Source organism: Hemitrygon akajei, chromosome 2 (genome assembly GCF_048418815.1).
Source record: "Hemitrygon akajei chromosome 2, sHemAka1.3, whole genome shotgun sequence".
Taxonomy (NCBI): domain Eukaryota; kingdom Metazoa; phylum Chordata; class Chondrichthyes; order Myliobatiformes; family Dasyatidae; genus Hemitrygon; species Hemitrygon akajei.
The window spans coordinates 15732293-15759391 of record NC_133125.1 but is presented as its reverse complement, the minus strand read 5'-3'; the positions used below and the strand labels follow the sequence as shown (position 1 = coordinate 15759391).

At 39.9% G+C, this 27099-nt stretch overlaps 1 protein-coding gene across 2 annotated transcripts in view; it reads right to left on the bottom strand.

The window, feature by feature from the left end:
* The window catches only part of LOC140739413 (leucyl-cystinyl aminopeptidase-like), a 97726-nt gene that overhangs the window by 14887 nt on the left and 55740 nt on the right, over positions 1 to 27099 (bottom strand). For both annotated transcript variants that reach the window (XM_073067699.1, XM_073067706.1), the window contains exons 7-15: positions 24476 to 24589; positions 22017 to 22148; positions 14301 to 14432; positions 12092 to 12264; positions 9633 to 9730; positions 7887 to 8073; positions 6800 to 6956; positions 2670 to 2854; positions 488 to 649 (exon numbers count right to left, since the gene is read on the bottom strand). In XM_073067699.1, the coding sequence (XP_072923800.1) occupies positions 488 to 649; positions 2670 to 2854; positions 6800 to 6956; positions 7887 to 8073; positions 9633 to 9730; positions 12092 to 12264; positions 14301 to 14432; positions 22017 to 22148; positions 24476 to 24589 (1340 nt within the window). The remainder of the gene's footprint in view (positions 1 to 487; positions 650 to 2669; positions 2855 to 6799; positions 6957 to 7886; positions 8074 to 9632; positions 9731 to 12091; positions 12265 to 14300; positions 14433 to 22016; positions 22149 to 24475; positions 24590 to 27099) is intronic.

Below are 27099 nucleotides of genomic sequence, written 5' to 3'. Positions count from 1 at the left end.
GCTAATCGCTACACTACGTTGGCACCCTTTTCTTTGGAGCAGCGGAGTTTGAAGGGACACCTGAGACGACTCTATAAGACTATGACAGGCTTAGACAGAGCAGACAGCTGGAATCCTTCTCCCCAGAGTGGTGAGTTTGAAATGCACTACCAAGGGTGGTAGTGAAAGCAAATATGAGAGGCACATTCATTTACTTAACCAAGAGGCTCTGAGATAAGCACACGAACGTGCGGAGAACAGAGCAAAACTGACGTGTGGGCAGAAGCGATTAACTTAGTCAAGCCTTTAGTCAGGAGTTTAATTAATTTGCTGAACACATGGGCCACAAGGCCCATTTTGGTGCTGTACTGTTATATGTTTTATTTCATGATGAGCATTTCTAATGGAACAGATTAGAAAAGGGGAAAATAACTGCACTGCTCCTGTGTTGATTGTGAACATAATACTAATTCAGTAAACTATTACTCGGTTTTAACATGCTACAAACCAGAGCAGATGGTCAGCATTGTTGGTTTTTGCCATTGCTTTAAGAATTTTCCTCTGATCGGCCACTGATTGCAAATGATTATACATCTGGCGCATGAACGTCCAGCCCTCAACAGTACGGGCTCCAACAGTGAAGATAGTCTCAGCTAGATCCGATGGTAACCTGCAAATAAAAGAAACTCAACTGAGTCAGATATTTTAGAAAGGGTGAAGTAGGGAGAAAGGAGAGAGGACCGGGAAAAAGAAAGGAAATTTAAATGGAGACATTTTAGAAAAAAAGACAATATAGAAAAAAATGAGGTCTAATTCTGGGATTTTTTTTCTATTAATTAAAAGAATGCATCTTAAGCTAAGCTTCAAAATAGTGGAACCAAACTGGTACCTAAACAAAATGTGTGAATTATACCATCTGAATACTTTTATTTCTCGCCTTAGATTTCATTATATTTCATGAGGGGTTTGAGGAGATTTGGTATGTCATCAAAAACTCTTGTGAATTACTTCAGGTACCAGTTAAATGATTGCATCACCATCTGGTATAGAGGGTCCACTCCACAGGAACGGATAAAGCTGTAGAGGGTTGCAAACTGCTCCATCATCAGCACCAGGCTGCCCACCAGCGAGGAGATTTTCTAATGCTGATGTCTCAAAAAGTCGGAATTGATCATTAAGGACCCTGTCACCAGGACATCCTCTGTTCTCATTACTACCATCAGAGAGGAGGTCCAAGAACATGAAGACCCACACTCAGTGTTTGAGGAAGAGTTTCTGAACAGACAATGAACTCATGAACTACCTCTGCCCTGGGTAATGGTGGAAGCAGACATAACAGTGGCCCTTTAAGATGCAGGGAATGGAGGGATATAGATCACGTAGAGGCAACAGTTCAGTACAGACATGTGGACTGAAGAACCTGTTCCTGCACAGTACTGTACTACATTTTAACAGATTCTACCAAAATCTGTGACTAAAATAAAACAAGAACAGGCACGTGGTAATGGCATTTTCCAGTCACATGACATACTGATTTCGAAATACTTCACCATTCCTCATCATTACTGAGTCTACATCCTCAAAACCTTCAGTAGTATGATTGTCAGAGCATTTTCACTCGCAACTCATCACCACATTCTTAAGGGGCAATTAGCAAAGGGCATAAAAGTTGATTAGACAATTATACATAGGAGCAGAATTAGGCCATTCAACCCATTGAGGCTTCTTCACCACCTGAACATGATTGATTTATTTTCCCTCTAAATCCCATTTTCCTGTCTTCTCCCAGTTACCTTTGATATCCTTACTAATCAAGATCCGATCAACCTCTGTTTAAAATATACCCAGTGACTTTGTCTCACAGCCATCTGTGGTACTAAATTCCACAGACTTACCATCCTCTTGCTGAAGAAATTCCTCATGTCTAGTCTAAAGGGACATCTTTCTATTCTGAAGCTATGCCCTCCTGTCCTAGACTTCCCCACTGTTGGAAATATTCTCTCCATATCCACCCAATCTAGGCCTTTCAACAATTTATTTTCTTGAGCAATTGTCGTTCACCATCTATGAATAAAATAACCATGGGGTAAAACCCACAGCACTCTGATACATGGAATGCAAACAATTTCAGCTCATAATAATACACTAATAAATACAACACACGCAGAATTTTGGTAAAATCCAACCTTTGCAGCCAGACCCAAATCTGGCTGTCAGAGACTATTTGAGGTGCATGCCATTGGGAGCATTTAATAAGCAGTGGGAGCTTGTCCCCATTACCACCCCCGGCTACACCTTTTATACAATTCAATTGTATATATTTCCAACTCAAATGCAACAATAAAATTCTACAAGTATGAACACAAAAGAATTACTGGAGATACAAAATAGACCCTGGAATGTAAAGCATGAAGGAAATGTCACCGCAGAATATTGGTAAAACTTGATTTTTGCAGTCATACCCAAACCTAATAATTTAGTAATAAATCAGATGCATTTAGATTTACTATCCCACTGAGATTTTGGTTTTGATGATTAGTGGAATAACATTTTAAGACATTTAAAAATATATAGATACAATTCAAATATAACAATAAAATTCCACAAGTGTGAACACAAAAGAATTACTGGAGATACAAAATAGACCCTTGAACGTAAAGCATGAAGCAAATGTCACTGAAGCTACTTACACACTGAAGTCTGAAGAATTCATCCACTTGTCAAACAGATCACTTGCATTCTGAACACAGGTATCATAATTCAAATCACATGCTACAGTAAGTAGTTGGGAACGAAGTTGTCTTTCAGAGATGGAACCATTGCTGCTCCAGGTTTGTTGGTCAATCAAGTGTCCAAAAATATCAAAAATATAATCCTGTAACACAAACACAGAGTTTGGTTGAGGTGGATAAAGTATATTCCAGCTTATCAGTAGCAGTGATCACATTTCAGAAACATTCCAATCTGTGGAAGTGGAGGGCTATGTGGGAAGGAAGGGTTAGATCGATCCTGAAGTAGGTGAAAAGATAGGTACAACATCATGGGCTGAATGGCCTGTAATGTGATGTGATGTTCTATGTGCTGGTGGGAGTACACAAAAGATAATTATTAAAAAGGTTCCATTTACAGAGAATATGAATCCAGTGGGTTTTAGAGTTCATGTTCTTATCAGCACCAGCTTACACCCCATCAAGAACATAATATACATCATTTCTGTCAGTCATCTTACATACAGACACTCCTGTGCCTACCGTCACTCTATGTACGTGCAATCTATTGATAAATGTTATCTCATGCATTGTTTGTGTCTTGTACTGGAAAAAGGCCAGTAACATCATGAAGATTGCACCCATGCTGCTTGTGGTCTGTTTGACCCACACCTATTAGGGAGGAGGCTATGTACCATCCAAGCCAGGAACATCAGACTCAAAAACATTTACTTTTCCAAGCAGCAAGGCTGATCTACACCTCTGTCCACTAATCCACCTCTCCACACCATGACTACTTTATCATTTCCTGTCTGAATTATCTTACATACCGACTCTCCTGTGCCCACCGTCATTTTTGGGCACATACAATCTATTGATAAATTTTATGTATTTTTGTATCTTTTATTAATGTGTTCTTTATCTTATTGTGCTTTTGCGCTGCATCAGATACAGAGTAACAATGAGTTCATTGTCCTTTACACTTGTGCACTAGAAATGACACAAAACAATCTTGAACGTGAAAGTCTAAAAAAGTAGCATTTTCAAAATTATAGATTTTAATGGAAGTGAGAATAATGACAAAGACATTTTATTTTTTTTCCTCAGTTATATTAATCAGCTTCAGTTTGCTAGAGATTTATCAGCTATGCAGTACATCACTTAGCTGTGGGCCACAATGTATGGAAATTCAATGAATCAAGCGTCTCATGCTATTGAATTGGGATTGCTCTTGGAAAGGCTTTTGTTTCACATGCAGCACCAATATAAAATGCACAAAGGAAAATAAATGCATCTGGTGCTGGTGTGCTGCAGTTGGTGATGGTTATGGAGGAGAGTCTAGAACAGGGGTGGGCAAACTTTTTGACTTGTGGGCCACAAAGGGTTCTAAAATTTGACAGGGGGGCCGGACCAGGAGCAGATGGACGGAGTATTTTGGTAATACCTCATAAGAGAAAATAAAATATCATGGGATATGTAGAAAACATGTGCTTTAATTTCAATTGAAAATGAACAAATGCATTACAACAAAATATCTGTCTTTGAAGTCCCATGGTATTTAGCTATTTATTGAAATGACTTTTAAAACACTGAAAATTAAATGAATAAAATACAGCTTTTTTTAATAGTAACAGTTATTATTTTAAAGCACTGAAAATTCTGTTATCCTTCAAGATATTATCATCATCATTCTCCTCCTGACTGTCTTTATTTCAAAAACGGTAGGAGATGCAGGTCTACTTGTCCTGCTCCTTCTTATTCAATTGTCCCCTGTGCCAAAACTCAACAACGACCAGTGTCACTGACAGAACAGTGACAGCGCGCCAGTATGCGGAGCGCATTATTTGATCTGGAGCGCATTTTTTATTTTGAGAACGTACGTGCACCTGCGCACTACTCATGTCCATCACTTAACAGAAATGACATGTAACATGTAAGGCTTATTGAAAAAAATATTTTCAAATGCATTTTTTACATAACACAACAAAGAAACTTATTTTTAATTTCAGTGGGAACAGTGTTGTTGGTCTCCCTTTTTAGCCAGCGCATCAAAGTCTGGATTTAGTTTTGTTGTGGCGATTCTCAGGATGGATCTGAGGTGTTAACAAGGTTTATTAATATAATTTCATCAAGTTCTGTGGGCCGGATTAAAAAGCTTAACGGGCCGCATATGGCCTGCGGGCCGTAGTTTGCCCATGCCTGGTCTAGAACATCTATGTCAAACTCAAGGCCCGCGGGCCAAATCCAGCCCGTGGTGGAATTATCTTTGGCCCGCGAGATAATATCTAATTACTATTAAAGCTGGCCCCAGTAATCGAAGCGCCTATGGCGTATGATATGGCTAATGCTGAGTTTATTCAGGTACCAGGTTTTCAGGGTTTTTAGTGTTTATTCGGCAGTCTTGTTCATAAGAAACGGAATTTGTAAAGTGAAACACTTTGTAGTTATAGCAGAGACTGAGACACATGAGAGCAGGCTGAAAAAACGGAGGCAACGAAAGCTGCGTTCGCACGCGTCCGACTGATCCAGCCCGCATGAAGCTGCATTTTGCTCAATCCGGCCCGTGACCTAAAATGAGTTTGACACCCCTGGTTTAGAAGATAGAACAGTTCAGTACAGTCCATGCCCTTTGGGCCACAATGTTGTGTTGACTTTTAAACTATTCTAAGACCAGCCTAACCCTTCCCTCATACACTGCCCTCTAATTTTCTAGCATCCATGTGCCTATCAAAAAGTTTTAAAAATTCCCTTGAATACTTGCCATTCCCATCACCGCTGGTAGGGTTTCTATGCACCCACCATTCTCTGTTTAAAAAGCTTACCACCAACATCCATGTGGACTGCCATGGTAGTGTAGCAGTGTAACACTATTACAGTTCAAGGAGTCAGAGTTCAGAGTTCAGAGTTCAATTCTGGTGCTGTCAGTAAGGATTTCACATGTTCTCCTCAGGACTACATGGGTTTCCTCCCACATTCCATAGACACACCAGTAGAGGGGTTAATTGGCCATGGAAAATTACTCTACGATTATGCCAAGGTTAAATATATGTTGAGCAGCGTGGCCCATTACCCTGCTGTTTGCTAAACTGAAATTTGAACTAGGTGAAATTAATTTTCTTCTAGGAATGTTAGCTTTCAAATGAATGGCTTTGAAAAAAACTGAGCAGCACTGATAACTTTTTGGGCAAATATCAATCTTGGCCCAAAATGTTAACTGTATTCCCATCCACAGATGCTGCCTGTTCTGCTGAGCTCTGCCAGCACATTGTTGTGTAGTGCTCTAGATTTCCAGCATCTCCTGTACCGCCTGTGTCTCTGGTTGTCGGATATATGTCATACATTGAATATGCTAATTTTACAAAAAATCCATAAACCCAACAATACTGCCTTGCTATTCCTCTTCTGCATGTGATATTTTTATGTATTGCACTGTACGCTGACACACGCAACAGATTACATTACATTGACTGTGACCACTTTATTAGGTACACCTCATTCATGCAAATATCTAATCAACCAATCATGTGGCAGCAACTCAATTTATAAAAGCATGTAGAAATGGGCAAGAGATTCAGTTGTTCAGATAGGGAAGAAATGTGATCCAAGTGACTTTGACTGTAGATGATCTGAGTGGTTAGAGTATCTCTGGAACTGCTGATCTTGGATTTTCACGCACAACATTCTCTAGGATTTACAGAGAATTGTGTTCAAACCAAAAAAAAAAATAATCCAGTGGGCAGCAATTCTGGGGGGCAAAAAACACCTTTTTAATGAGAGTGGTCAAAGGAGAATGATTCAAGCTGACAGGAAGACGAAAGTAACTCAAATAACCACACATTACAGTAGTGGTGTGCAGATGAGCACCACTGAACCCAATCAACATCAGAACCTAAAGTGGATAGACTACAGCAGCAGAAGACCAAAACATATACACGTATACAAGTGTACAATATTATTTGTCTCCAGAGTGTATAATATTTACATCTTGCTCCGTATTGCTGCCACAAAACAACAAATTTTGTGAAATAGATCAGTGACAATAAACCTGATTCTGATGTTGCTCAGGGACATGGTAAATTAACAAGATAATGAAGGTTTAAAAAAAGAGATACCTTTATCCGATTAGAGATTGTGAAATCCCCTCTGATTTGCACAAGCTTGTAGATATTGTAGAACAAACGCAGGAATTCAAATAATGGCATAGTGCTGGCTTCCTGCTTAAAATAGCTTGTCATATTCAGCACCTTCTTTATTGACGTGTTCCCTACACTAAAGGATAACAAAACACATTAATCTGCACAATTTGGAAAGCTTTTAAATTGCATTGTGGCAGGTTGGGATTTTATTCATTGTAGGGGGCTGAAGGGTATTCTTAGAGGTGTATAAAACCAAAAGGGGCAAAAACAGGGTGAATGCACACAATCTTTCACTTTTCCCCAGGGAAATGGAATCAACAACTACAGGAGAAAGGTTTAAGATGAGAAGAGAAAGATTTAAAAGTGACTCGAGGCAATTTCCTCAAGTGGATTGCAGCTGATACATGTACAACAAGCTGGAGGAAGTGGTTGAGGCTGGTACAACAACACTATTTAAAAGATATTTGAACAGGTATCTGGATAGCAAAGATGTACAGCTGGGATCCACGGTTAGGAAAAATGTTGGGAAGCCCTGATTTACAGGGATATCGACCAAACAGGAACAAATAGATGTTGGATCTTGTGACATAAATCCAGAGGTGCTTCACCAGTCATGAATGAGATATAAAACCTGGTCGTTACGGCTATTTTATTAAATGTTGCAAGAACAAAAATAAAGACTAGAGATAAAGGGGCATTCCATTGTTAACAATCTTTAAATTATTCGATTCACCTATTACAGAAAAACCCAGAAGCTTCTTGTAAATACAAAATAGTCTATTTTCTGGAAAACTTACTGAACAGTTATGCATATATAGGTGATGATCTTAAAACTATAGGTAAGCACAGGGAAATTATATTATAAGAAAACTACTAGAAAAATAACAATTCTACGTCCTGATCCAACATGTGATTTGCTCAGTTGGGCATCTCGGTTGGCAAGGAATAGTTGGGTTGAAGGGTCTGTTTCTATGTTGTTCCATGACTTCAATTAACAACAATAACAAAACATACACATTTGTAGAGAGCACTGAATGATAAAAGAGCCAAAGGCATCAATTACCTTGCAAGCAGAAAGGCATTATAGATAAGGTCCGCTCGGTCATGATCACTTAAAGCTTCATGATTAGTTTGTAATAATCCCATTAATTTCTCTGTGTTGCTCTTGTCATATTCAACAATATAGTAACCATTACTATTTATGTTAAACTTCACCCAAGTCACATTTGGATCTTTAAGATCAATGGTATCTAATGGAAAATAAAGTGCAAACACATTTATAAACAATTGCTGAACTACTGATTACATTAGACCAACAGAGGTTATTTTGAGGTTATTCACTACTAAAAGTAGTGAATTTTCACTGCACAGTATTATTATACAAGTACAGACAACAGCTGTGGAGTAAGATCAATTTTTACTCTCCGTAAGTTACTATGGTTAAGTGTTTTGTGTTACATGATGTCACTATCGCAGATCAAACTTTAAAATTTTGGATACAGGGCTACATTTCTTGTATGTCAGTTAATAAACCACCTATCAACTCTTTTTTCTGGAAGTAGTAAATTCAAAAGCAACAATGACTAAATAAACTGTTTACAGCGGCTGTATATAGAAAATAACTTGCCATTATGTTAAACCACATCACATTACATTTTTCCTCTAAGTTATTAATTCAAGGGATCTGGACATTGCCGGTAAAACCAGCCTTTGTCCTCCTTAGTCTATTGCTCCCAAACGTTAGATTATCTGCATTGACACCAGGCACGGTTCTTTGCTTCTAAACAATTGGTTTATTGATCATTACAGGATGTCTTCTCTGGTGCTTCCTACTCCTTCACATCTCTCTTCCCCTTTTTCCAAAACATGATTCCCTCTCCTGCCCCCTTCCCCCTTCCTACTCTCAATGCGCAATAGAGACCCATTTCAGAATCCGGTTTATCATCACTCACATATGTCATGGATTTTGGCATTTTTTTGCAACAGCAGTACAGTGCTCCAAAAGTTACAGTTCATAAATCTCATTGTTAGTCCAGTAACTTACCTATTACAATATTTCTGTGCCATTACAATACCAGAACTTTAAAAATTTAAATCATAAATACAGAGGGCCACAGGGAACTGGCATAGAAGAGGAAATGAGGCCTTGGGTAGGTCAGCAACAATCATATTGAATGGTGGGGCAGGCCGGAGGGGCTGAGTGGCAAATTCCTATCACTATTTTCTTACATGTTTTTTTATGAACTATAAGTATAGCTTAGCTTTCTTTGATGGTCTGGAAGAAACATCTTACTTCCTTAAAACCTAACAGCAATCTACTTGATGGCTGTACCAATTATACAAATGTATTTATTTTGGTTGATACATTTAGCCAAATAAATACAATTATTTGATCAGCATTAATAAATAGGGGTAGAGTGACATTGTTTCAGAAAGTAAACTTTGTGCATTATTTGGTAAGAATGAAAATTACTCAGAAGTCCACAAACACTGAAATACAAAACTTGACAAGTTGTTAATATAAAGCAACGATCTAGGAATAAATAAAATGTACTTGTTAACAATTTAAAGGACACAATTTTTCTCAAAATGTAAATTGTTGAATTCTAATAAAGATATCAGTATTCATACAAAGATGCAGATTTGGAGATAATTCAATGCTGAATCAATGTATACTTCTGCAGTGCAAATCAACACCTGAGATAAAAACCGTAACCCATGTGAAACGTGCTTTCTTAATCACCAAAGTCCCAGTTAAAGCTGCCAAGTACAGTTTAACAAAAAAAGAGGAAAAGTGAAAGAGAATTACCAGTTTTATTCTTAAGGAGCCACTTTTTGATGCACTTCGGCTGTTTATAGTCCGTACAACTGCTGGTTATATATGTCAGTGGAATGTGCCACAGGTGACTAAAAATAACATGAAAGCTTCAATTAATTTAACTTTTGTTAGAATTATTGAAATGTTAAAAAAAAGAGCAGACTCAATGGAAACAGAATTCAGAGAAAATACTGTTTATTTTTAATCTTGGGTTCACAAAACTATAAAGAGCCAAACCTGTCATGCTAAAGGAGAATGAACTAAGTATTTCATATTTCCACTCATAATTAGAAGAATTCTGCCCTGTTAAGCTAATTATAACACATTGAATTACGTTATGTAGTATGCCATTTCTTAATACAGAAATTATAAAATACCCAATTTCTTACATCCACTCCTTTGTACTACATGCACATCATTTATTGCCTTTGCTGTTTTAGTTCCATAAAACACAATAGATTAGTGGAACGTCAGTTATGCAAATCTGCACGTGGCATGTAGTCATTGTTAACAGCAGCAGACAGAATTATGGGAAGATTGAATGTGAATTCTCAGTAGAGAACTACTATAGTAACCCTGACTTCAGTAAGCAATTACATCTTCATAAACATAGAGCTTGTATATTTTCTAAGGGGCGAGCTAAGTTCTTTTCAAAATCCAGAAGTAGCTGGTTGGTGTCGACATTGGATGTTGCGCCCCAGCTTTTCTCGTGATATGCAAGCCAGGGCAGTACGATATGGAGAGCAAGCTGTTGCCCAAGTAGCAGGTTCCTCCTCTCCATGCAGCTGACGAATCCGAAGGAATTTCAGAGACTAAAACAGTTTGATACCAGTAGTGTCACAGAGTTTACCAGTCAACATTGAACTCAACGTAGGACTGCCTTAGGGACACTAACTCTGGACTTTTCCCTCAGGATTTACTCCTGAAGCCACCCCTGTGCGTGGGTATAGCTAGAAGTGTGTGGAGGTTTGAGATAATTCTGCGAGATGGGCTGCCAATTATGACTGACGATCATTTGTCCGAGGTTTAAGGTGCCAGTAACCTGCCTTTGCCCCTTCTGTCAGTAGAAATGGCTTGTCTGAGCTAAGCCACATATTCAGGCTAGAAACTGGACTTAGCTTTCAGGGACACACACCATTTTGAGTATTTAATAGGTAGGGAGAGACTATCCCCACCATGATTCCCAGATATAATAACCTTAAGGAGACTGCTTTATATTTATGACTGTAAGGCTAAGCACAGCTCCAATGCCATTTGGCTGAGTGGTGCCATGACAACAATAACCTCTTTCGCAATGTCAGCAAGACAAAAGAGCTGATTATTAACTTCAGGAGAAGGAAACTCGAGGTCCATAAACCAGTCCTCAGAAAGGGATCAGAGGAGGTGAGGATCCATGACTTTAAATTCTATGGTGTTATTATTTCAGAGCATCTGCCCTGGGTGCATTAGGGCTAGTATAGTTATGAAGAAAGCCTGGCAGCTCATCTACCAGTTTACAAATTCTCATATGATCTCTAATACTTCAACAAATTTCTACAGATGTGTAGTGGAGAGTATATTGACTGGCTGCATCACGGTCTGGTATGGAAACACCAATCCCCTTGAATGGAAATCCTACAAAAAGTAGTGTGCAGCCCAGTCCATCATGGATAACGTCCTTCCCACCATTGAGCCTACCTACATACAGCACTATCGCAGGAAAGCAGCATCCATCATAAATGACTCTCACCAGCCAGGTCATGCTCTCTTCTCACCATCAGGAAGGTGGTACAGGAGCCTCAGGACTCACACTACCAGGTTCAAGTACACACAACCTATGAACCCCCTTTCAAGGAATCTTATCTTCTTAAAATTCACCTAAAATTTTCACCTCACTTTCAGTTTTATCACGAGAATCAGGATTAAATCCTTGAAGATGTCTATACTGACATTTTTCCTGGAAAAACTACTGATTTAAAGATTCACTTTATTTGTCACATCTACAATGAAACATACAGTGGAATGTGCTGTTTGTGTCAAATCAAATCAGCAAGAATTACGCTGGGCAGCCGCAGGTGTAGCTGTGTTGCTGACACCCACAATGTATCCCCACCACACGCTAACTCTATGTCTTTGGACTTTGGGAGGAAACCGGAGCACCTGGAGGAAACATGTGGTCCTGAAGACAGTGTACAAACTCCTTACGGACAATAACGAGAATCAATCGCACTGTTACAGCTCGTGCTGTAATAGATTATCTATTCAATGGGTAGATAACATCACTTTTAAACAGTGTAATCCTCTTATATCTGTATTGATATACGACGCAAAGTCCCTAGATGACCAATTTAAAGCTCAGGTGGAACAGGAACAGCTTGGGGGAAAAACAAATTGTGCATATCCTTCATTAGACAATCTCTGGGAAGAATTTTAAATCATCAAAATTAGTTTCAGTAAGTGGGTAGTTGTACCTGTAATAGGAGGAGGATGATGAATTCAGTGAATGAGAGGTCCTGAGGAAACGTGTTTGACTTAGGTGGATTTTACTGGCAGTGGTATCTAATTTGACAGTGACCACTGGGTATCCTGTCTGTCGTGTCCAGGTTTCCATGATTTCTTTCACATTTAAATCTACATTTCCAACCTGTGAAATAAAATACAATGCACCAAGAGATCAGACCAAGGTATACCTAGATTACACAGATGAAGATCAGTATTTTTGGTTAATTATTTTTGTAGAGTTTTTGTAAGATTATAATCAGAATCAGGTTTATTATCACCAACCTACAATACTGTGCAAAAGTCTTCATCACCTGTATACTGTGTATGTTCCTAAGACTTTTCACAGCACTGTACTAATTTTAGGCATTGCACTGTACAGCAGCCTCAAAAATAAACTGCATGACAAATCTGAGTGATGCTAAAACTGATTCTGATAGTGTGACTGAGAATGGGAAGGGGGCAGGGAGAGGGAATCGTGGTTGGAAAAAGAGAAAGGGAAAGGAGAGGGAGCAGGAAGCACCAGATAGATATTCTGTAATGATTAATAAACCAATTATTTGGAATCAAATTACCTAGCCTAGTGTCTCCGAGGGCTGGTTAGAGGTTAGTGTCAAGGAAGATTGAAACATCACGGTGAGTACAGAAAGCCAGCGAGTGTTCAGCACTGTTTACCAGCTTCTAGCTTGCTGCTGCCAGAGGAAGGCGTTTGCACGTGATGGTCTCGCCCCCTCTCTGCTCCTGAGGGAAGGCCCTTGTGTTTGAATGGTCGCTCTCTCTCCCTCTCTTGATGCCCTCAGAGGATGGTACCAAGGTTCTGGGTCTGCAATCTATGGACTGGACTGCAGTTCACTTGACTCTTTCAGATTTATAGTTTCATATTCTGTTTTTGCCCATTGCTTCTTCTTGCTGCTTGAGCAATTTGTTCTTTTTTGCACTTGGAGGGTTCAATATTCTTGTTGCCTTCTGTGCAATTTGTTTTGTTTTGCGCATGGGGGTGGATTGCTTGACGTTCTTGTTGCCAATTGCATGATTTGTTTTTTTTTAATATAAATCTGCAGTTCTTGCTTTTCTGTGTTTCATGGCTGCCTGGAGAAGATGAGTCTCAATTGTACCCTGCATACATACTTTGATTATAAATGTACCTTGAACCTAGGGTGTGCCTACACCTGTGCCACGCCACCCCCGGCACTCCTTTTTTGCTGCCTGTTACCTATCCCTCCCTCAGCCCTCCACCTTCAACATTCTTTGCTCCTGTCAAATTTACACACTCCCTCTCTGCTCCACATTGACAAATACAGTACGATGCAAAAGTTTTAGGCACCCTAACTATATCGTCGTCTGAACTGCTAGTGCCTACGTGGCACATGGGGCCTCACCCTATCTATATGCATGTGCCCAGACTTCTGCAGAGTACTGTATATTGTGAAATTTGTAGTTTTGCAACAACAGTGCAATACATTAAAAGATTACTACAAGTTATAGTAAGAAATATATACAAATAATTGAATAGTGTGGAAATAGCAAAATGGTGGGGTAGTGTTTATGCATTCATGGACTGTTCAGAAATCTGATGGTGGAAAGGAAGAAGTTGTTCCTAAAACGTTGGAAGGAATTTCACTGAAGCAATTTGGATGAAGAGTCAGTGACTTGAAACGTAAACTTTGCCTTACTGGTTGGCCAGGAAGATGCTGCCTGTTCCAGCAGGAACTTTCAGACTTTTAATTTCTATTTAATATTTCCAGCAAAGACACTTTATATTAAATGTTTAAAACACAGTGTATAGGATTGAGATGATGAAGAATGTCTTCACATGAATTGTTAAAAATCATGGGAATTCTCTGTGGATGCTTACTTACTGAACAACTCAAGGTTGGTGGGGAGGCAATAGATTTTGAGACTAACAGAATGAGAGGTTGGGGGAATGGGGCAGTCAGACAGCTTAAAGAACCACAGAGGAGATTCAGGATACTCAAGACCTACTCCCATCTCATTGCTTTTCAATGGCATGTTTTGTAGGGCAAGTCACCATGTTCCCCAGAATAATAGGTACCTATTCACCACCTCAAACTGGACTGCTAAGAGTGAAATTATGCCACATTCCAACAATTTTTGCCCTCTTTATTACTTCTACATCTGATATTTAATTGAAAATGCAATAATCATGAGAAAGATACATACTTTACTGATACTGTTCCAGAAGTCTTCAATTTTTATGTTCTGATTCATATGTTCCTTCAAGTACTGCCTGATTCCTTGCTGGAAAATAGTTTCATTCAGCAAATTCTTCAGCATCATCAGAACAGAAGCCCCCTGAAGAAAAGAGGGAGAAATAGTTGCTTTTTAAATGGTTATCTTTAAATGCAATCTTGTATAATTCCAGCTTTTGAACACAGATTTTCCAGTTGGCTGCAAAAGCATGGAAACTTTAGGAAAAGTGCTAGCAAGGGTTTAGTGGCCAGCATATTGTAGATTTCTCCAGTCTAGACAGGAAAGCTGAAACTTCTTTTGGGGATCTGTGCCATCTACCAACTGAAATAACATCAAATTGGGTTAATATCCAATCTATTTGAAGAATTGGCAGTCTCTAGAGTAGGTTATATGGTCGGCACAACATTGTGGGCAGAAGGGCCTGTAATGTGCTGTAAGCTTCGATGTTCTATGTTCTAGTTCTTACAGATGGTTGGCCAGGAAGAAAAAACACAGAATTTAAAATTTATTTTTAAAGAATCTACAAAAATAGATCAGGAATGGAAATACACACATTAGATTGATATGGAAGCTGAAACATCCTGAGCTTCATACATATGAAATTAGTTTTACAATCAGAGAGGTTACGTTAGCTTCCTTTAATTCAGATCTTTACTTTAGTTCAAATCACCTGGACTCAAGTTTAACAGCTGAATCTTGAACACATTGTAAGCGAGTGGTTTGATGTGATGCTGGAACTAACACTTAGCAGAAGTGATGCTCATTTTATATCGGACACTACTGTAAATAACATCAACACTACATAGGCTGGGTCACATAACTACATGAGGATTTGATTGACCTAAACTGCAGCTACTGTGATGGTGCAGCATGCACTCTATCTGTTCTGTTTGGTGTTTGCTGACAGCAACATCACTCACAAGCAACAGGAATACACACCTTACATCAAATCTGCTTAGAATAGTTTTTTTTTAAAAAAACATACAAAATCAAAATGAATGGAGAAAAAAAATCTTAGCAGATATCATGTCAGAGCTCTTTATTAAACAGGTATACACTGAGATGTCAATCATCCAGTGAATTCTACTGTAAAATTTATATGTGTGTATGGAAATGGTCATTAATGTTGCTGGCAATTCTAGTTACCAAGCATATAGATACTGACCATTTCAGAAAGGCATGTGGGCACTTCCAGCCAGCATGAAACCATTGGTTACCTGGAAAACTAATGGAGAAAATAGGATAGAGAAAAATTATTGTTGAGTAGCTAGCCGAGCTGGCTTGTTAGCTTACAGATGTTTAGTTACCCAGCGAGGCAACATCATCAGTGCAACTTAGAATTGTGTGTCTGTGTGTGTCTGCCATTTCTATTGGTTTGTTAAAATCTGAATAGGTGATAATTGTTGTCCAGGCTGTGTTAGTCAACTGTTATGTAGTATTAACATCGTCCAGTAGAAAACAAATTAATTCAAAAATCATACTGGAATTTAATCAAGTTAATCTGGAAGAAATATTTTATTTTTATCATTTTCTTAGATGATTGGTTAGATTGACCATGGAGAAGGTTAACATTGTGGGCTGAAGAGCCTGTACTTCGCTGTAATGTTCTATGTTCCGTACCTCCACTATTGATAGTGTTTGTTAATAAATTGGTATGGAAAAATCCATCCATGTACTGTACATCCTTGAGGGAGGAGTAGTAGAGAAACAACAATCCTATTTACTTCAGTGGTTGGTAAGTTGATGGAGAGGCACAATATGATAGGAATAGTCAGCATGGCTTTGTCAAGGGCAGGTCGTGCCTTATGAGCTTGATTGAATTTTTTGAGGATGTGACTAAACACATTGATGAAGGCAGAACCATAGATGCAGTGTATATGGATTTCAGCAAGGCATTTGACAAGGTATCCCATGCAAGGCTTATTGAGAAAGTAAGGCATGGGATCCAAGGGGACCTTGCTGTGTGGATCCAGAACTGGCTTGCCCACAGAAGGCAAAGTGTGGTTGTAGATGGGTCATATTCTGCATGGAGGTCGGTGACCAGTGGTGTGCCTCAGGGATCTGTTCTGGGACCCCTTTTCTTTGTGATTTTTATAGATGACCTGGATGAAGAAGTGGAGGGATGGGTTAGAAGATTTGCTGATGACACAAAGGTTGGAAGTGTTGTGGATAGTGTGGAGGGCTGTCAGAGGTTACAGCGGGACACTGATAGGATGCAAAACTGGGCTGAGAAGTGGCAGATGGAGTTAAACCCAGATAAGTGTGAGGTGGTTCATTTTTGTAGGTTAAATATGATGGCGGAATATAGTATTAATGGTAAGATTCTTGGCAGCGTGGAGGATCAGAGAGATCTTGAGGTCTGAGTCCATAGGACACTCAAAGCTGTTGTGCAGGTTGACTCTGTGGCTAAGAAGGCATACGGTGCATTTGCCTTCATAAAACACGGGATTAAGAGTTGAGAGGTAATGTTGCAGCTATATATGACCCTGGTCAGACCCCACTTGGAGTACTGTGCTCAATTCTGGTCGCCTCACTATAGGAATGACGTGGAAACCATAGAAAGGGTGCAGAGGAGATTTACAGGGATGTTGCCTGGATTGGGGAGCATACCTTATGAGAATAGGTTGAGTGAACTCGGCCTTTTCTCCTTGGAGCAACGGATGAAAGAGAGGTGACCTGATACGCGAGGTGTACAAGATGATAAGAGGCATTGAGGGCTGAATTGGTTAGCATGAGTGGGCAGTTTTAAGGTGCTTGGAAGTAGGTACAGAGGAGATGTCAGGGGCAAGTTTCTTTTAATACGCAGAGAGTGGTGACTGCGTGGAATGGGCTGCTGGCGACGGTGGTGGAGGTGGATATGATTGGGTATTTTAAGAGACTCCTGGATAGGAACGTGGAGCTTAAAAAAAATAGAAGGCTAAGGGTAACCTAGGTAATTTCTAAATTAAGTACATGTTTGACACAGCATTGTGGGCTGAAGGGCCTGTACTGTGCTGTAGGTTTTCTATGTTTCTATGTTACTTGCTAGCAACAGTAAGCTTACTGTCGACATTTCAATCCTACCTTTCATGGAATTAATCTTTTTCATACAACCACTTTTAGGAATGATAAGTCAAGCATGACAAAAATCTTTTGCAATTATGAAATATAAAGCAAGCACTTCAAAAACTTTCATGGGCGAAGCAGTTTGGACCATTGTTGCTCTGTCCTTTATTTGTTATTTCACGCTTGTTATTTATTACTATTTATTTATTTTTACATTTGCAGTTTCTCATCCATTGATCCTGTTTTCAGTTACCGTTCTATAAATTTGCTAAGCATACCCGCAGAAAAAGAATTTCAGGGTTTTATGTGGTAAAATTTATGTACTATGATAATAAATTTTACTTTGAAATTTTGAACTTTGAACTTTGTTCTCAAATGGGTTTCCCAATCCCAAGTGGCTCCAACTACACGAGTGATATTAATGTTTATTTTAATGGCTATCATCATATTTAAAAAAGTCATTTTCAGACCATCACTCCATCAAAGCTCAAATGGGAAATGAATCAAAGCCCGTTAGAATGATAGAAATGTATAGCATGGGATGGTTATTTGGCCTATTGAATCCGTACTAGTTAAAGAAAAGTTACACTGCTGAATCTCACCTACCAAATTTTGGTTGTTTTAACGCCATAGCCAAATGCTTTCTAAACACAATGAAGGCTTCAGTCTCGTACCACTCTGTCAGTGTGCTCCAGACCCTCACCACCCTCTCTAAGATGAACCCTCTCTCTCACACTTCATCAATTACTTGAAATTTTTGCACCTTGCCCACTGATCCTGTCAGCAAAAGGTAATGTTATTCCTCTAGAGATTTACAATTTTATAAATCTCCTCTCAAAGAAAATAATATCATCCCATGCAATCTTTCTTTAAAGCTAAACTTCTTCAGTCATGCAAATATCCTTAATAAACTTTCCTGTCATTTTTTTAATTGCTCCTGGCAATTCCAGCATTTAATCCTGAACCCTAACTGTGTTACCAGGCTATAACAGTCAACCACATTGTCATGTCACAAAAAAATGGCAGATTAATTAATTTTAACAATTCTTCAAGGCTAATTGAGGAGGAATACAGCCTCACAATACAATTGTTTTATTGCAATCATTACAAATATATCTTGTCCAGAATTTAATTAATGAATTATGTTACCATTTCTTGCATCCCTCATATAAGGTAATGACTAGAACTCTAATGACCCAAGCAGCACAACAGCTTGGCTTTATAAGCAATTTATACTTTACCCTGTTTTGCAATCTAGGTACTGGTTAACAAAATTCCCCAAATGCATCCTCCTGAGGTCATACAATCTAAGGTCCCTTTAATCCTCTGCATTTTTCAGTATTCCACCATTTGCTTAGCAAAGTTTAAAGTAAATTATCAAAGTGTTAATGTCACCATATGCAACCTTGAGATTCACTTTCTTGCAGCTATAATCAATAAATCCAATAACCATAATAGTCAATAAAAGATTGCATCAATAGACCATAAGTTATAGGGGCAGAAGTAGGCCATTTGGCCCATCGAGTCTGCCCCACCATTCAATCATGGGCTGATCCAATTCTTCCAGTCATCCCCACTCTCACTTTCACCCCATGCCCTTTGATGCCCTGGCTAACCAAGAACCTATCTATCTCTGCCTTAAATACACCCAGTGACTTGCCCTCCACAGCCACTTGAAGCAACAAATTCCGCAGATTTGCCACCCTCTGATTAAAGTAATTTTTCCACATCTCAGTTTTAAAAGGACATCCTTCAATCCTGAAGTCGTGCCCTCTTGACCTAGGATCAAGAGGGAAATAACTGCCATATTTAACCTGTTCAGGCCTTCTAACATTCAGAATGTTTTTATGAGACCCGCTCCTTTACCTATCTTCGTATCATCGGCAAATGTAGCTACAAATCCATTAATACCACAGTCCAAATTATTGACATACATTGTAAAAAGCAGCAGACCCAACACCGACCCCTATGGAACTCCACTGGTAACCGGCAGCCAGCCAGAATAGGATCCCTTTATTCCCACTCTCTGTTTTCTGCTGACCAGCCAATGCTCAATAGGGCAGACAATCAGTGTGCAGAATACAACAATTGGTGCAAATACAGAGTGGGGGAAGGGGGGGAGGTAGTTGAAAAGTCCATAAATTGTGTAAACAGTTCAGTGATGAAGCAGGTGAAGTTGAGTGTGATGATTAAAAGCCAATAACTGTTCCTGAACCTGGTGGTGAGAGTGCTGAGCTCCTGTACCTTTTTCTTGATGGCAACAGCGAGAAGAAAGCATGACCTGAGTGCTAGGGGTCCCTGATGACCGATGGTGCTTTTCTGTGACAGTGCTCTGTATAAATGTACTCAATGATGGGGAGGGCTTTACCCATGATGGACTGCGCCGTATCCACTACTCTCTGTAGGAACTTCCGTTCAAGGGCATTGCTGTTTCCACACCAGGTTGTGAAGCAACCAGTCAATATACTCTCCACCACACATCTATGGAAGCTTGTCGAAGTATTACATGTCATGCTGAATCTTTGCAAACTCCCAAGAAAGTAGAGATGCTGCTGTGCTTTCTTCATAATTGCACTCTCGTGCTGGACCCAGGACAGGTCTTTTGAAATGAAAACACCGTGGAATTTAAAGTTGCTGACCCTCTCCACCTCTGATGCCCGATGAATGCCTCACAGACCTCCAGTTTCCTCCTCGTGAGGTCAATAATCAGCACGTTGGTCTTGCTAACATTAAATAAGAGGTTGTTGTTATGGCACCACTCAGCCTCCTATATGCTTATTTATCACCATCTTTGATTCAGCCTATTGTCAGCAAACTTAAATATGGCATTGAAGAGGTGCTTAGATACACAGTCATAAGTATAAAGTGGGAAGAGCAGAGGGCTAGGCACACAGCCTTGGGATGCACCTATGTTCACTGAGATTGTGGCAGAGATGTTGTTGCCTATCTGAACTGACTGAGGTCTGCAAGTGATGAAATCAAGAATCGAACTGCACAAGGAGGTATTGAGGCCAGGATCTAGGAACTTATTGATTAGTTTTGAGGAGATGATGGTATTCAATGCCAACCTGTAGTCAATAAAGAGCACCCTAATGTACACATCTTTGCCATCCTGCTGTTCCAAGATTGAATGAAGAGCTAATGAAGTGGCAAAATAGAGTGGATACAAGTTGTTTCTCAGTCAGGAATTGATATATTTCATCACCAACTTCTCAAAACACTTTTATCGCACTCAGTTAGTATAACACTTCAGAGTGTCAGCAATCAGGGGTTCAATTCCCACAGCTGTCTTAAGGAGTTTGCACACTCCCCTCATGCCTTTCCTTTGGGTGCTCTGCTTTCCTCCTACATTCCAAAACATACGGGGTAGTAAGTTGTGTGCACAGTATGCTGACGTCAGAATCATGGTGACACTTGTGGGCTGCCCCCAGTACATCCTCGGACTGTGTTGCTTTTTAACACAAATGACACATTTCACTGTATCTTTCGATATTTTCATGTACACGTACAAATCTAGCCAATCTCTATCTCTTTACCTTTAATATTTAAATGCTGGCTGATTTATGATCCCACTCAGTCCCATTCTGCCTCTGCTTTCTCCCCATAACATTTGGCCCCCTTACTAATCAAGAACACATCAACCTCCACCATCTCCACATTTCTGAGAAGTACAGCATGGGAGCAAGAACTCAGAAAACTAAATCTGCAGTTGATAAGCACCTACATAACGATTACACTTATAATGTTAAGGCTCAGCATAAAAGAACTGAAAAGGAGTAACTGGAGAAGATGGAAAAGCTTTTAAATACTCTGGTCATATTTTTACATTATTTTACTCTTTATTGAGATACAGCACAGAACAGGCCTTTGTAGCTCTTCAAGCTGCACCGCCCAGAAACCTCTGATTTAACCACAGCCTAATCATAGAACAATTTACACTGACCAATTAACCTACAAATCAGTACTCTTTGAACTGTGGGAAGAAGCCAGAGCACCTGGGGGAAACCTTGCAGTCATGGGCAGAACATATAAACTTCTTACAGACAGCGGCAGGAATTGAACCCTGGTCACCAGTACTGTAAAGCCATGTACTAACCACTACATTACTGTACCACGTATATGATAAGCACATTTTTAAATTACATCATTTTCTAAATCAGCTGAGAAAGTGACTCTCAAACCCAAATGAAACAATTCACTTTAGACACAGGCTTCTTGTGTTCATTCATATTGCTGTATGCTGTCAACTCAGTTCTGATCACTTGTTCACTGGATACTGGCCTCCATAGATATGAAGAATCAGATGAGAAGAATCCCCCTGGCAGTGACAGATTGATACCTCTAAAAATAAATGTTTCAGTATTTAAGTAAAATAAAATAATTAAATGTGAATCACCGTGAGCAGTGATCCGCATACGTGAATGGGAAATTTTGCAAACAAAACTGGCAAATTAAAGGTTGATTATTAAATATACTGATTGTATTCTTCATGGAGAAAACAGCTCATTGGCAATCTGAGTGTTCTGTTGTACAAGGATCTCCATGTGCAGAGGTATTCAATTTGACTTATTTGCTGTCACCTGGAAGTACATCTACAACTTACGTACACCTTTTTTTAAGATTATGGATTTATTTAAGTACCTTTTGAAAGGAAATAAAATCAAACATTTCCTCAATTTGTTCAGAAGTTTCAACTGGATTGGAGAGGGGGTGGGATGAATTCATTGAATCTTCCCTCAGTGTCACAAAGTGAAAGCATTGGAACTCATCGATCTATGGATAAAGCATAGAAACAAAAACCATTTATAGTTACACAGTGTGTTATGATAAATAGTAGCACATTGACAGCAATTGTTCAAATCTAGCAAGAAAAGAGATCACTGCTTATCTATTCAATTTCAAATGAAGGTGACCTCTTTAAAGCATAAGACATGGAGCGCAATTAGGTCATTCAGCCAATCAAGTAAACACTGCAATGTCAATGGCTGACTGATTATTCCCCTCAGCCTCATTCTTCTGCCTTCTCCCAATAACATGTAACACCCTTACTCACCAAGAACCTTCAACCTTCACTTTAAATATGCCCAATGAACTGTCCTCCACAACAGCTTGTGTTAATGAATTCTACAGATTCACCACCCTTTAGCACAAACTCCGGTATTACAGTTTATCAAGCTGTCCAAGTTTGCGACAAGGAACTTGCAACAAATATTTACAGCTCAGGTATACAAATACCCTGAGTGATGAGGTGGAGATATATCTCAACCAAGTTGATTGGTGAAAGAGACAGAAGGCCATGGAAGAAAGAAAAAAGGGGGTGGGGGAGGAGCACTAGAGGGAGGCCATGGGCAGGCAGGAAGATAACAAGGAGAAGGACAAGGGGATGGGAAATGGTGAAGGGGGGGGGAGGCATTACTGGAAGTTTGAGAAATCAATGTTCATGGCATCAGGTTCGAGGCTACCTAAACAGAATACAAGGTTCTGTTCCTCCAACCCAAGTGTGGCCTTATCCCGACAGTGGAGGAGACCAAGCATGAAGCTATCGGAATGGGAATGGGAAGAAAAATTAAAATGGGTGGCCACTAGGAGATCCCGTTTGTTCTAGCGGATAGAGCACAGGTGCTTGGTGGGGCGGTCTCCCAATCAACATTCAGTCTCACCAATATATAAGAGGCCTCAGCGAAAGCACCAAACTCAGTATAGCAGGTGTAGTATTTGTTCCGCTGCAAGGATAAGTGCCAGGAGAGAGATCAGTGAAGAGGGATGAATGGACAAGGGAGTCATGTAGGGAGCGATCCCTGTGGAAAGCAGAAAGTTGGGGGTGGGGTGGGGAGAAAAGTTGTGTTTGGTGGTGAGATCCAGTGGGAGGTGGCAGAGGTTTCGGAGAATTATGTGTTGGACGCAGAGGCTGGTGGGGTGGTACGCGAGAACAAGAGGAACCCTATCCCTGGTAGCATGGCGGGAGGATGTGTGTGAAATGGAAGAGATGCAGTTGAGAGTGGCATTGATGGTGGAAGAAGGGAAGCCCCTTTCTTTGAAGAAGGAGAATATCTCCTTTGTTTTATGACAAGCCTAATCCTGAGAGTCGAAGCAGCAGAGACAGAGGAGTTGAGAGAAGGGGATGGCATTTTTACAAGTAGCAGGGTTGGACGAGGTATAGGCCAGGTAGCTGTAGGAGTCCGTTGGTTTATAATATCTACCGATGTCTACTATATTGCAATGTTAGCATTCATTTCAAGAGGATCAGAATATAAAAGCAAGGATGTAATGTTGAGAATTTATAAAGCACTCACTTGGGAGTACTGTGAGCAATTCTGGCCCCATATCTTAGAAAGGATGTGCTGAACGTGAAGAGGGTTCAAAGAACTACATGAAAATGATTCCAGGATTGAATGGCTTGTCATATAAAGTGTTTGATGGCTCTAAGCTTGTATTCACTAGAATTCAGAAGAATGATGGGTGACCCATTGAAACCTATCAGATGAAAAAAGGCCTTGATAATGTGGAGAGGATGTTTCCTATGGTGGGAAAGTCTTAGACCAGAGGACACAGTTTCAGAATAGAGGAGTGTCTTTTTAAAATGGAGGTGAGGAGGAATTTCTTTACCCAGAGAGTGGTGAATCTGTGGAATTCTTTGCCCCAGGTAGCTGTGGAGACCTCATCTTCATGTATATTTAAGGCAGAGGTTGACAGATTCTCGATTAATCACGGTATGATGCTTTATGGGAATAATGCAAGAGACTGGGCTGAGAGGAAAATTGGATCAGCCACGATGAAATGCCAGAGCAGACTCAACGGGCCAAATGCCTAATTTGCTCCTATATCTTATGGTCCAAGTACATTTCAATAGCCATACTTTTTTAAGTGATCATTTTGTCTCAATAGAATGGACTTCTTCAAATGTTGACAATATTAAAACATTACTAATAAGTGTTTTGTTGCTGATGTAAACACTAAGAGGGAAATTATACTTTGTGTCCTTGTAACTTTTAATTCAGGTCACAGGTACCTCCTACAGAGATCAGTTATAGTGAAGAGTATATAGTTTTATTCCCGGTAATAACAACCTCTACATATGATGGAAAAAAAATTTAACTTACTCCTTGAAGTTCAGGGAATACTTTTTTCACTGAAATTTCTTCCATCAAAGTGGCAAATCCTTCTTTTAACCAAAGGTCATTCCACCATTCCAGAGTCACTAGGTTACCAAACCACTAAGAACAAAAATGATTCAAGAAATTAGCAATACTCCATTAAAGTCTGAAGGAATCATATTATCAAAATATATACACGTCACCATGAGATTCATTTTACATTGTATTCCATTAATTGTAATGGAAAAAATACAAAATATGATGAATTTCCCACTGAATGGTTAATCATCTTAGTGCCAACTAAACCCTCAAACATTATGAACACAAGCTACAGAGGTCTTCTAAATGAAAATAAGTGTAATGACCTGGTCAAGACTTCAACTGCTTTGCTGCAGGTACTTTATTTTAGCAGTTTTCTGCAAAAAGCTGGCAGAATATCCTGGCTTTGGCTAAAGATAAGAAGCCACGCTGTTCAACTTTGGAATGTTGTGTCAGCCAATCAGAATACTGGGACTGGGAGAAGGATCTAGACAAGGCAGGAAGAACAGAGGTTTGTGACGGACAGTAGTCTGCTTTGGGGTCTTTTGGTGGCAGCTACAGAGAGGGACTAAAGGGAAGATGCTGCAGAATGCCATTGGAAGGAGAGTGCCTATTGGAAGACGTGGTTTGTGCAGATGAATGGCTCCAAGGAGGAAGGGCCAATACTCCTGAGAGCTAGTTTGTTCAAGATGGTCTTCGAGGGGAGTTCAGATTGTGGCGGATGCTTTCACGCCAACCGTGGGACCAGCCTGTGAGTAAGAGCTATGCCCCTGAATACTGCAGCATGAGGTCCAACATTAATGTGCACATTGAGCTGGTTTAACTGAAATGCACCCTTTCTGTTCTTTTTCCTATTAACTGTTTGATAACACTGAAATTGGCAAAGTTATATTTTTATAATTTTATGCAAGGTATGACCTGTTACTTCTTGCCAACTGATAATGGTGTATCTGCAGTATTTGCACGGCATTTGCTCAAATTGAGATTTTTAAAAAAAGTCAGAACATCACACCTTTCTTGTTTGGTTGAACCCCAAATCATGCCAACCCTAGACATTTATTCTTTTGAAAGGTGGCCTTCTTGCCACTGAGTCACGCGGCTGTTGGCAGAGTTAGCTAACGAGCCAAGTTTGTATATGAGCCCAGTGAGAGGGTTACATTTGTTGGGGCTTGTCTGGAAATTTCAGATGCTGTGTACCTACTGTTTTCAGATTGATTAAGCAGTTTGTGTGTATAAGCCTGTGTTTAAACTAGTGTTGGAGAAAGTGATTAAGGTACTTTATTACAGATACCGCAGGGATTAAAGTTTGGAGCGACTCAAAGAGATTATCTATAAATAGAGCTTGTGTTCTGAATGGGGTGGATATTCAAACAGAGTGCTGAATTCTGTAGAAGTGTTGGGGAAAGTTACACTGATTGAATGGCGTTTTGACCAATCAGATGGCAAGGATGTTGTGTTAGTCCAGACTAGCAGTGATGTGACTGAAGTCAAGCTTGGAGAGGTGGGGCCATGAGCAGTCTGTATTTTTAGAGAAGGTAGGAAGGTAGCTAGGGCAAAGACTTTAAAGACAAGCTGTTCTCATTTTTGTAAAGTGAAGGAAAGGAGTTTTCAGATGCGAAAGGTTTCATGGGTTCTTCAGCGGCTGATTTAAATTCTGATCTGGTTTCAGCCATCACTGATCGATAAATGCCAAGGTGTATGTGCGGAAAATTCAAAGCTATTGTAGGCTGGGAGTGATCTCTGGATTTAACACACCCGATGGGGAAGAAGAATGAGGTTTGGGCAGAGCAGACATCTCACTTACTGGATGAATGGCAGTGCTCAGATATATGAAAAATCAGAGACTGGAAGAGTGCTTAAAGGATCCGGCAGCTGATATAGTGAGGCTCCTAAAGGCAGAAAACCCACTAGCCACGTCAGCTAATTACTTGCAAGCTCTGGAAGATGCTTTTGGCATTGCTGAAAGTGCAGCCAATCTTAGGATGAAGTTTTGGCGCACAATCCAGGAGGAAGGAGAGAAGTTGTCTGCCTGCCTTTTCAAACTGGAGAAACTGCTGCCTTGTTTGTGCCACAAAGGGGGCATTCAACTGTCTGAGAGAAATTGTTTGAGGATGGAGCAGGTTGTGAAGGCGCACTGTCACATGTGAGGACTATCTATTAGAATGACCTGCAAGATGCACCCTCCTACATCTTTTACTGAGTTACTCAGAGAAGTTAGAGGAGGAAAACATGATTGAGAAGTGGAACATTTCCAAAAGCTGAGTAGTGTCTTCAGTGGTAGCCTCTGCTGCTAAAGTGCCACAGAGATAAAGTTTTTGAGGTATGAGGTGAAAAACCTTCCAGCTGAGTTGACTCAATGGATGTCTGCTAATGTTTCAGCTAAACATGACACATTTATTGGAAAACCTGACCCACCTGCAGCACTAATGGTGCAGAGGAATGTTGCTGAAAAGGGTTTCTTAATCCAAGCAGAAAAGAAGCAAAGCTATGGAGGGACCCAGTATCCTCTTGGAGCGAATACATTCCAATCAGTGTATCAAGGGAAATATTAAAGCGCAAAAGACTATTCTTGAAGTTTTAGTGAGACTAAG